Below are 11,736 nucleotides of genomic sequence, written 5' to 3'. Positions count from 1 at the left end.
TTAGAACCATTTCTGGACTAGTTCCAGATAATTTCGGGACCGTTTGCGGACTAATTCAAGACTATTTAAGCACCATTTCGGAGTTGTTTCAGTACCGTTTCTGGACTAGTTCTGGACTATTTGAGACTGGATAAGGTCAATTTTGGGACTGGTTTAGGACTATTTCAGGGCCAATTTGGAGATAATTTACGACTATTTCAGGATCATCTCAGGCCTAGTTCAGGACTATTCTGTGATTGTTGGATAACTATTTGAGAACCATTTCGTGACTAGTTCGGGATCTTTTCTGGACTTATTCAGGACTATTTCAGGATCATTTTGGGACTAGTAAGGGACCAATTCTGGATCGATTCAATACTTGTTCGAGATCGTTTCTGGACAAGTTCTCGACTTTTTTTTTACCGTTTAGGACTATTTTAGAGCTATATTGGGACTAGTTCTGGATAATTTTTGGACCTGTTCAGGGCTACTTCAGGACCACCTCGCAGCTTATTCAGGAACATTTTGGGATTAGCTAAGGACTATGTGAGGACCATTTGTGGCTAGTTCTGAACCATTTCAGACTAGTTCAGAAACATTTCGGGACTAGTTCGATATAATTTTTTGACTAGTTCGTGCTTATTTTGGGACTAGTACAGTAACATTTCGCGACCGTTTCTAGACTTGTTCGAGATCATTTCGGGATAAGTTCTAGCGCAGGATTATATCGGTATAATTTGGAATTAGTCACGAAATGGCCCTGAAAAAGTTCTTAACTATTCCCGAAGTGGTTGCAAAAAAGTCGTGTACACTAGTCTGGACAAAATGAATAAAATAAAATTAAATGTATGTTAAATTTCAAAACCTAATCTACTTATTTACATTAGGGTGGTCCAAAAATGCATGTGAAAAAGTAAAGTCGGTATTTTTATGCTCTCACCCCCTAGCATTGTTCTATATCGAAAAAAATATATCCCCATTTTTTAATTTTGAAATCAAAATATATTTCGAGGTCGCTCAAAGCGGCCAAAAGTTCTCCATGTATTTTATATGTGGAAAAAACATTTTTTCGTAGAAATGGTATAGAATTCTGAAGAGCCAATATTTTTCTATCGGAAAACTCTGTTTATCTGCAGGAGATTCCCAGTAATAATACCCAATTGTTTATTTAACCATTTTTCATCGCAACTATAATTTATAGGTCTGCCAAAAACCCACAAAAACCCCGCAAAATGCAAAGGGCGGACCAATAAAAAATCGTTAGTATTTAAAAATTGTTAAATAAACAATTGGGTATTATTATTATATGTACGTAACTGAACTGCCTAATGCTCTGCCAATCCGTACACAGATGTTTGCACATAACGGCAGGAGTATCTGGTACTGATGCATCACTCCTCTGGTACTCAAATTTAAAAAACATCCATTTCAGTAATTATGTTTGCACATATCAATTTCATAATTCACCATTGTCAATTAACTAATCAAACACCAATCGCTTTAAGTTTGTACGTATGCATATAATTTTGATGGATTACTGGTAATAGCTCAACATTTAGGTAAATTACGCTGAATGATCGCTGCTTTCGGCTTGTCAACACTTTACTCAAATTTATATCTATGCGCTACTGTTATGCGCGAAAAATCGCGACTGCGCGAACCATTCAACTTCGCTGCATTCGTCTCATCTCCCACAAGCACTAATCAACGGTAGCTGCGCATGCGCATTATTCAATTATGATGGCAGCACGCCCACACCGCTATGACTATGTCCATTTAAGTAATTGTGTATTGAGTTAACTTGCCTAAATAGTGTTTGTGTGTGTAGTTGTATTTGTTTTTGTGTGAATTGCTTGCGTTAACCAAAAGCCATCACACCTAACAACTCATCAATGACTGTAATCCAAAACTAGTCGCATGCGACAATATTTGCATTTGCATTTAACACATTTCTCGTAAATTGTTGATTTTGCTCGTTATGATGATGATACTTAATATTTGCAAAAAAAATTTATATGCAAAAGAAATTATCAGAATAATAAATACAGCTTTCTTCCATTGCGAAATTTCGTGCAAATTGGAGGGGACTTTCTTTGATGAAAAAAAACTATATATATTTTGCACTTTTTCTACTAATTTTTGTTCGCTTTTTAGGTTCTTTTCGCGAAACCATATTAATTTAATCTCTTACATATTCAATTATTCCTAATTAAATTTTATAGCCATCTGATTCAAAACAAAGTTATTTAGCTTGCTTCATTCATTAAATATTTGCACATCCGTTTGTGGTTTTGTCACTTGATTTGAATTTTAAGCTAATTTTTTAATGACGCAAAACATGACTAGAACAAACTGACGAAGCTAGGTCAAATCTTGAATACATTTTCAAATTGTGGCATTATACTATACATACTTTTCAAGCCGAGTACATGCCAATTGGTCGAAGCTATGAACTTCGCAAAAGCTCTTATTTTCAAGTCTTATACTTAGTCACATCTGTATGTATGATGGCAAGGCCTTGACCGAATTGTTTGTCAAGCGTGCGTAATATTATTCTACTTATTTTATTCTTCTACTTTATTACTTACTGTACAACGAAACGGAAGAAATTAAAAAAAAAAAATTTTGAAATGTTATTCAGAGTTTTAAAAATTACGCTCTATTGTCGGCATTTTACTTAAATAATATTTTAAACAAATTAAATTTTTTATTTAAGTTGTCACCGTATTAACGGGTTTAATTATTTTCAAAAATCTTTGTTATTTAGATATTCGTTTTTTACAGACAGACAGCCTGACTTAAAATCGTGCATAAAGTTGAAAATATTTCGATTTTGTATGGGAAAAAATTTAACCCATTTGATTGTAAATAAATGGATATAATTTTAAAGGCTTGAAACTGACTTTCTGAGACAACACCTTTTCACTATTACAAAAGGATTAAAGGAAAATAAAAATTTCGACCCGCACTAATGTACATTCATTATAAATTGGTTTCCCTTAAGCAATTCAAGTTAAACATTTTTTTTATTTTTTTTTTATTTTTCGATTTAAATCTCGTTTAAATGTCTACGACAGTACCTATATTAAAATTTTTTAGTTGAATTTGAGAGTTTTAACTTTGTTCTAATTTTAATATCAGCTGACAGCAAATTTTTATTTTCTCACTTGTTTACTTCAACTAGATATTAATAAACGAAAAAAAACAGTAAAAAATTACATAAAATCTAAGTTAAAATTAAGTTTTCAGATCAGAAATTTCGTAATACCGTCTGTTAAGATTTACAATTTCAAAAAGCTAACAACAAAATTTTTTCAAAATACATTTAAATTTAAACCCTGTTCCAGGAGTTTCGGGATTTTCAAATTTTTCAGAATTTGCAGGAAAATCTGCCTTAGCAAACTTTATGGAAGCTAGCGTACGGGAGCAGCTTCCTGTAAAATCCTGCAGTACATTAATAAGAAAACTTTAAAATTTCTACTAATTTTTTTCTGCTTTCTTTTATTTTTTTTAACAACAGCAAATATTTTTTTCACCGCCTTCACATGTTTAATTCGAATATTAGTGAAACAGAAAAATGGTCAGTAAAAAGTTGAATAAAAATCAAAAATAAATTCAGAGAATACAAATTTTTTTGAAAGTTAAAAATTTTACAATTTCCCGGATTTTGAAAGTTAATTTTTTGAATATCTGAAGACTATTTTAGTTATATAAATCATTCTGATCTCGCTTCAAAGGTGATATTTGGGTTATTTTTGAATGCGGAAGAATATGCGCAAGACCGCTAGCATAAATAATATAAAAATATAAAAAACGACAGTTTTTAACCGACTTCAAAAAAATGAGGAGATTATCAGTTCGTCGGACTGTTTCAAAATTCTCTATAATTTTTTTATTTTAAGACTCTTTTATATAGACCTAAATATCAGCTTTAAAATGAGATCAGAATGGAAATAAACTTTCAAAATCCCGGAAGTTGTGAAATTTTGGAATTTTGCATAAATTTTCTAGCAGAACTTCAGTAAGTATATGAAAAAATAAAAGTTCTGACCAAAGCTCATCCAAATCAAAAATGGTGGATCCAACCGTTGCTAAAAAAGTAGTTCATTAAGTTTTGTTCAAATAACGGTGATTAGGTCAAAGCAAATTTCCAGTCATTATTCCGAACTCTATACGTATGTGTGTCGATATGCATACATTTGTTACGTTTATAGTGCATATATATACATACTGTTGGTAACAAGGTATCGCAATACCGTTAACTTATTTTAAACAAAACTTCCATTTTATATGTAGGTGACTATGTACCTTCTTATGCAGGCCAAAAGTAATACAGCTGAAGAAGATATCAAAAATTAATATACGAATACATATTTATATACGTACACATATAAAGGCTAAATCAGTTTGAGTTAACATAATGACGAAAGCAGCGAATCGTCACGACGATCGCGTGGCTCCTTTCACACAAATAAAAAATGAAAACCAAATGAAATATGCAAAAAAGCAATTCTACGAGTAAATAAAGAAATATATCAAAAAAAAAAAAAAACGATTTGCAACTAAAGAAAAAAAAGTCAGAGTTGGCAACAAATATCAAATAGAAATCAGCAAATGGAAAGTTTAAAGTATTTTAAAATATTATGTACACATAGTTAACTCAGCGACAGATGAACACCGGGGCGTATAAGTAATAAGCAATCGATTTGAACGTCCAGTGTGGGAGTTAAAAAAAGATATGATAGGTTGGATTTTAGTCAGCTAACGTACTCTCCATACACCCAGAATGTGTTATAAAATATTTCCCTTTAAGAATGTATGAGCTATGCAGAGGAGGACAGCTAGAATGTAGCTCTAGTCCAGTAGAAATGGTTGTCCTCCGGACTAAACCGCTGGGCTAAGGTCAAAAAAATGCAATGTATCTTTCGAGAAAACAGCAAGCAAGACAGCAAAAACCGAAAGAAAGGCCCTAAAATAACAACAACAAATAAAAAAACATAAACAAGTTTGTTCTAATAGCAATCGCCCCTCGGCAGGCAATGGCAAACCTCCGAGTATATATCTGCCATGAAAAACAGCGGCCTTTTTAAGGTCCCAGAAATCCCAGGATTCTTGGAAAATAATCCTGGGATTTTCGGGATTTTTAATCTGCACTGATGGCAATGATAGAAACCCCTTTTCTTGACCAGTATTGGCTATATTTCTTTTTTTATTTAATAGTTATATATAATACATATAACACCACGCGAAAGTAAATTTTAAACACAAATATAAATATATGCGCGAAGCCATGGGCCAAATATAGTAAAATATAGTAATTCTGACGTCAGTAATTGAAAAATGATTTAAATAATTCAGAGAAGTAGTATGGTATCAAATTAAAGAGGAAATCCTGTACAATTTAAACAAATTGAAGTTTTGGGTGGAGAAGTACTGGTAAGTATTGAAAATGTCTTTTTAAAATTTTATCCTTGCAATTTCGCAATATTTGTTTTTGAAAAAATTATATGTTAAGGACTTATATAAACTCGATAATGCTCTTGAATTTCGTCCTTCTAACATATCAGCTTAAAAAATTACCGTCCTTGTGAATCCAAAAAATTTGAAAATTTTTTAAATTCAAAAGAAATTTCCTTTTGCATTTGGTACCCATATTTTTATTCTACATTGCATTGAACTTTTTAATCAATTTTTGTAATTAATCATATTTTTGGAATTATAAAGTCCTTTAATATAAATCCTGACGTCAGAGAGAAAAAATAAAAACGCCACTTTAAATAAAAAAGTTGGTTTCAAACCCATTTATTTATTACTTATTTTATGGTAGGAGAGCTTCTCTAACAATATAGAAGCAATTTTGCTCACAAGTGAAGAACATATGGTGCACGTTATCTTCGACGTTTTCACAGTAACGACAGAACGAGTCCACTCTGCCAATCCTTTGAAGTTATTATCGGTAGTAATCATGGCCGGTGAGGAACTGCGTCAGGTAGGAATCGACTTCTCCGTGCGGTCGGTTCAGCCATGTCTGAAGGTCGTTCGTCTATCAGGATGTTCGCCCATCGACCTTTTGTGCTCACGTTCCAGTTTTGTTGCCACTGCTATATATTAGTTGCTCGCGTGCCCTAGCCGCGGCACCTGATCAGCCTATCTTGGCACTGAGGTTGTAAATCTCTTTTCACTCGTAGGCAAGTAGCTCAATTGGCATGACACGAGAAATAACTAGATCCGCGTCCGCGGACACTGTACGGTATGCAGAAGCAATGCGTAGTCCATCTCTGCGTTGGACCGAAGACATTTGAATCCGGTATTTTTCACCTTCAATGCGTCGGCCAATATTTCTGACCCGTACAGGAGCACCAACTGGACTGCGGTCATCAAAAGCTTCTTCCGGCGTGGTTTCGCGCCGCCCACATTCGCCATCAGCCGGCTTAGAATCACCGTGCTCTGCGCAGCTTTTTCACATACTCCATGAAGGTGTTTCCAGAATGCGAGTTTGTTGTCAAGCTTCACACCCAGGTATTTTATAGACCTACAAGTTGCCATGAGCTGAGGTCCGATCATCATGTTTATAATTTATTTTATGGCCGTAGCGAATTGCAGACCGTCATCGCTCATCCATCCACTGACACTACGCACGACCTGGTCTGAGCTATGCCAGCCGGGTGTTTTTTGCTATTATGACGGCGGCCACGTCGTCCACGAAGGCGACAAGGAAGGCGCTCTCCGGCAATTCCGTGCGCAACACACTGTCATACGTGGCGTTACAGAGGTTCGGGCCAAATACAGACACCTGTGCCCTTCCGCCAGTTATACGTCTCTTTATCTGACTTTACGTTGTGTTGTACAGCAGCCAAAGGTCTCTGAGGTGGTCCCGAAACATATCTAGGAAATATGTTGGAACCTTAAAGGACCGCTCCAAGGCTTCAAACATGTCGTAACATCTTGCCAACAGGCTTCTTTGGCTTTATGTACCGCCCCATCTGCTTCACTAATTACCCCCACAGTTGAGTGGCCCTTCCTGAAAGGCCTTCCTCATTTTCTATGGCTGACTCGCCTGCTGTGTCTAGCATGCATCTATTTTCTATTAGCTCTTATCTATATTTTATTATCTATCATAAATAATCCATTAGCTATTTCCCGTACGATCCCTATTGCCATTTACCATTATCTAGTTTAACAAATTAAATTATCCATAATTTGGTTTTCCAAACACACTACGTTTCTTATCTCTTTTTTCTACAAATTTATTCACATAGTTTCGACTAATTTGTTTATAAACAACTAAGATAATTACACACATTAAGCTCAGCTCAAAAAGCTCTTTATCTGGCAAAGAGCGTGGTTTACACGTTTTGATGATTTCTGCTGCCGCTACATTGGCGCTGACGATAACAGTAATGATGATGTACGCTCAGCGCTCTTCATCGCAACCTCCTCTACCGCCACTGGAAAAGTGCATACTGCTTTTTAAGCCATTGCACGCTCACCGCCAGCTTTCAGATACGTTTCTGAGTTTCAAGCGCAAGCACAGCGTAACCATTCAGTTATTCAATAACTAGTACATACTTTTGTTAGCTAAGCTGTGCGCTTACGCTACCAATAACAACTAAAAAAAACAACACCAACAACAAGAGTATTCACACAGAAACCAGCACTTGCACTTCCAGTAGGTACATTAAGAGGGGCATTTTGTGGGATTTTTGTGGGTTTCCATTGAGTTGGCACTCGGTCATTCATATTTAGTTAGCAGTCGAACGTTGCGCTTCGCGGTTGCATATTCGCTTCAATAGCAATTTTCTTATTTTCATACTTTGCTTGGGTGCTTATTTTAATACATCATACAAAAAAAAAAAAAAACAGTAAACAGAAAAACAAATCAGCTTAAAAAAGCCAAAAGAAGTAGAAGGCGCAGTTAAAGAAAAAAAAACATCGTTCGGCGAAGCTTGTGCATGATCGTATGTGCACACCATTATACCCTGGGCTAAATACATACAATGTACATATAAAAAAGCCAGACGTTTGGTCGTGATCGACGCTTGCGCGCCTGCGCAATCTCACATTCAACAACTGAATACTCACGTTCACACAACAAGCAAAATAAAAAAAAGCACAAACTTTCGGTCTCAAGCGCGCTGAATACATCTGAACGCCACAGAAACAGTCAGCGTCTGCTCGCGTAAGCACGCATGCGCCGCAATACTTTCGCTTTTTGCATATCGTCCATTGGCTTTGCCAGTCGTCAATCGGTTTTTTTTTTTAAATAGTCTGTGCGCGCTTCAACTTCACGCAGCGTTTTAAATATAAATTATCCTACCGCAGCGTATCCTTTGAACGTTCAATAGCCGTATCTTTTGTGTATGTGTGCGCGCGCGCCTTTTTTCTATTTGTGCGTGTACTAAAATCGCATGCAATTATTCGTAAACTTTCAGTTTTGTGTTTCGCGATTATGCCACAGCCTGCGTAATGCTGATTGGCGAACGGAACACCTACAAATCCTACATTATCGGTTATAATCTTTTTGGCAAGACGTTGAACACGCGCACTAGCGCTTAGCGTAGTTTTTGGAAATTCATTCGAATTCTAAGCCAAAAAAAATATTGTTCGTAAAAATTTTAAGTTAAGCTGTGTTGCTGCGACCAACAACGTTTCATTCCTCGTTTAGTTCGTTAATGAATAAGAATAAAATTCACAAAGTGCCAAATATTTAAGCATTTTAATTATAAAAGAAATATTTATCTACTAAAATAAAGAGCAAAACAACGAATATTTTAATTTATTTAACAATTTAATATTTAAGTAAAACTCTATAAGCAACCACCTACGTTTAAGAGCAAACACATTCTGTACCTTAATATAATAAATATCCTGTGTGACGACGAGTGCGGTGCGTTAAATTTTTTTTTTTTGGAAAAGGACATAAAATCCTTGAGAGAGAGAGAGAGCGAAAAACGTGAATTTAAAAATGGGAAAACAACGCCTTGGCATTGGATTATTATTGTGGTGAGTAGAATTACAATAAAACATTTACATATATTAGGAATAAATGTGCAAAACAACTTTTGTCTAAAACGTCCGTTATAATATTGTATTAAAAATATTTTTGTGATTTTGTACAAATTCAGGCGTACAAGTCTACTATCAGGTCTTGAAACTGTGAATAAATTAGGAAAATTTTGTTCCTACTTTTTGTGTAGTTTAAAAACTTAGCACGCTTTCTCAGAAGAAAGCGCAAATAATTATTTCCTTTTTCCAAACACAAAATTTTTGCAATTAATTTTAAATTAGGCATATTGTCAACATTTAAAAATACATAAACATGTCCAATAAAAATATCATCCAGTATAAAAATTTCTTTTTTGAAAAAAAGCACGAAACAACTTTTATAAGTTTTTTTTTTTTTAATAACCAGAAACTTGTTATGCTGCAAGAATGTCATTTAAGTAAATAAAAAATATATATTCTTATGGCAAAAAAAATTTAAAAGTCATCTTTATCAGAACTGGTTTCTTGGTTGATGTGGCCAGTTTTAAGTAACAACAACCAACTGAATCTGAAAAGAGACAATGAGAAAAACAAAGATAAAATGAAATACGTAAAACTCCTTTCTTGTCAGAGCCAAGCCATTGAATTCAAAACACATAATTAAAACCAGTCTGTCAGTTCGTTTATGCCAACAAATTTAGGCTAGCCAATATACTTTCGTCTAGACCTTCTGGAAAGAATTTTGTATGAATTATGAAATTTTAACCTCAACGTCCTTCGGTCTCAGGACACTCATTGAAGTATATGTATTCTTTGATAAAAAAATGTCTTTCGATGGCAATTCCCTCGTAAACGCAAAAACTAACTACGTTTAATATAGAAAAATTCTGAAATTAAATCATGAAAGGAGTGCATTACGTTTAAAAAAAATATACATATGTAAAGGTTTCTTTTTTGTCCTTCCCAAAAGGCTCCGATTTCGTTTGCATTCTTCTCCTCCTAAATGGCTTGACCGATTTTCACAATGTTTTATTTTATTTTTTTTTGTGTGTACTTAGTGGAACTCCTGGATGGGTATAGGCTGTGGTTAGTCACGGTAGATGACGCCAGAATCAAGACATTTGGAAAATTCGTATTTAAATCTATAACAAAAAGTTGTGACCATAAAAATATCGTTCAACGGCCGCTTCTGAGGGGACGTAAGACAAGTCTGGTACTTGCATAGTACTTTGTATTATTTTTATAGCTTTTTTGCACTACATATTTCCTCTAAAATTTTGGAAATTTTCAACAAACATTCGGATCAGATTTTTTTTTTAATTATAGTATATATTTTTTTAAATCAGTGTTATATGCAGGCTGTTAATTTTTCCATTGAAACTATATTTTATACAAAAAGCCCATCACGACCATTTTTTGTCTTTCACAATTCACTTGCATATCGTCATACATAACTTACAAAGGCCCTAACCAACACTTTTTTTCAAAACTGCGTTTTTCACAGATTTTAGTGGGATATATTAATTCTTTCGGCAGCACTGGTTTAGAATTTTAACCACATATCTTGAAATTTTCGTTACTCGAAGAGTTAAACTAAACCTTCAATAACAATTTCAAAGTGCTAGTACCAAAAAAAAACGGCATTACACTTTTTAAAAAGTCGTACCTATTTTTTTACGTTGTTTTTAATAATATTGGTATTCATATAAACGTAAAAAAATGCCTCGTTACTGCGTAAACCTTGTAAATAAACCGATTTTCCATTCAAAATGAAGTAAGTTCACGAGCTTTGCATGCTCACGTGGCATTTGCGCGTTTCGATGAACTGCCCTAATGTTTTTGCTTCTCCTGTAAAATAAAAAAATTTGTTTGTTAGGGCCCTTGTTAAATAAGGTAACGATATGTCTTGAATATTCTGATTGATTTTACTACATCAAGCCACGTCCTAATTTTTATCTCCTCAAATTCCAATCACATTAAAATGCGAAACCAATCTGTGCCATCCAATAAAAGTACCCTAAGTCGGTATAGGCCATTTCCCTTTAAAGCAACATTTCATGGGATTCACAACCAATATTTTAACGGTTAACTAGCCAATATGCCCTTTTAATATAAGCTTAATAAAAATATAAAAAATTTTCAAGCGGAGACTTTATTTTTTAATTCAAAGTCAGATAAGATTAAGAAGTTTACACCATGGAAACTTTTAACTTTCTTGTACAAAATTCGAAAATGGTATCTTTTCTCTAAAAGTTTGGGCAGTGATCCGCATCTAATGACGAGAACATCGCATTTGGCCTCCTCATCTCATTACGTGGTTTATATACGAAGAACGGTAAATAAAATGTGGCAGTCATTTCTGCCAAAATTGTTCTTTTAGGAGACGACTAATATATATATTTTTTTTTGGTTAAGCTAAAAATTTAAATAACATCTGCTGTTGTTTTTCGGTTTATTAACTAAAAAATAAGAGGTTAGTGCATAATGCGAGTATCTATGTAAGCTTATCATAAAATTATATAAAAATCCATCATTTCCACTGAACGCTAACTCAGCAACAAATTCGCAACAAAAAAAAAAGATTAAATTTCAAATTAACCAAAGAAGACTTGGTTGGCTTGCTCTGACAAAATCCAACTACACCGATAGAGTGCTTCCGACAAGCGTTAAGAGCTGCTTATGCCACTACATAAAATTCAAATTATAAGAATAATTAAAGTTTTGGCGCTTCTGCACAACATCAAAAATACGCAGAGCTCGAGGACAACCAAC

At 34.3% G+C, this 11,736-nt stretch overlaps 1 protein-coding gene across 1 annotated transcript in view; it reads left to right on the top strand.

Annotated features, from left to right (window-relative positions):
• The first annotated feature begins 7,716 nt into the window (after nt 1–7,716).
• Nucleotides 7,717–11,736, top strand: part of LOC118740935 — a 238,066-nt gene continuing 234,046 nt past the window's right edge. Inside the window, exon 1 of the mRNA XM_036472696.1 lies at nt 7,717–8,982. Coding sequence (XP_036328589.1) covers nt 8,945–8,982 — 38 coding nt within the window. The 5' untranslated portion in view covers nt 7,717–8,944. The remainder of the gene's footprint in view (nt 8,983–11,736) is intronic.

Source organism: Rhagoletis pomonella, unplaced genomic scaffold (genome assembly GCF_013731165.1).
Source record: "Rhagoletis pomonella isolate Grant_MI unplaced genomic scaffold, Rhpom_1.0 Rhpom_scaffold_00006, whole genome shotgun sequence".
NCBI classification, from domain to species: Eukaryota; Metazoa; Arthropoda; class Insecta; order Diptera; family Tephritidae; genus Rhagoletis; species Rhagoletis pomonella.
This window is presented reverse-complemented; position numbering and strand designations above follow the sequence as displayed.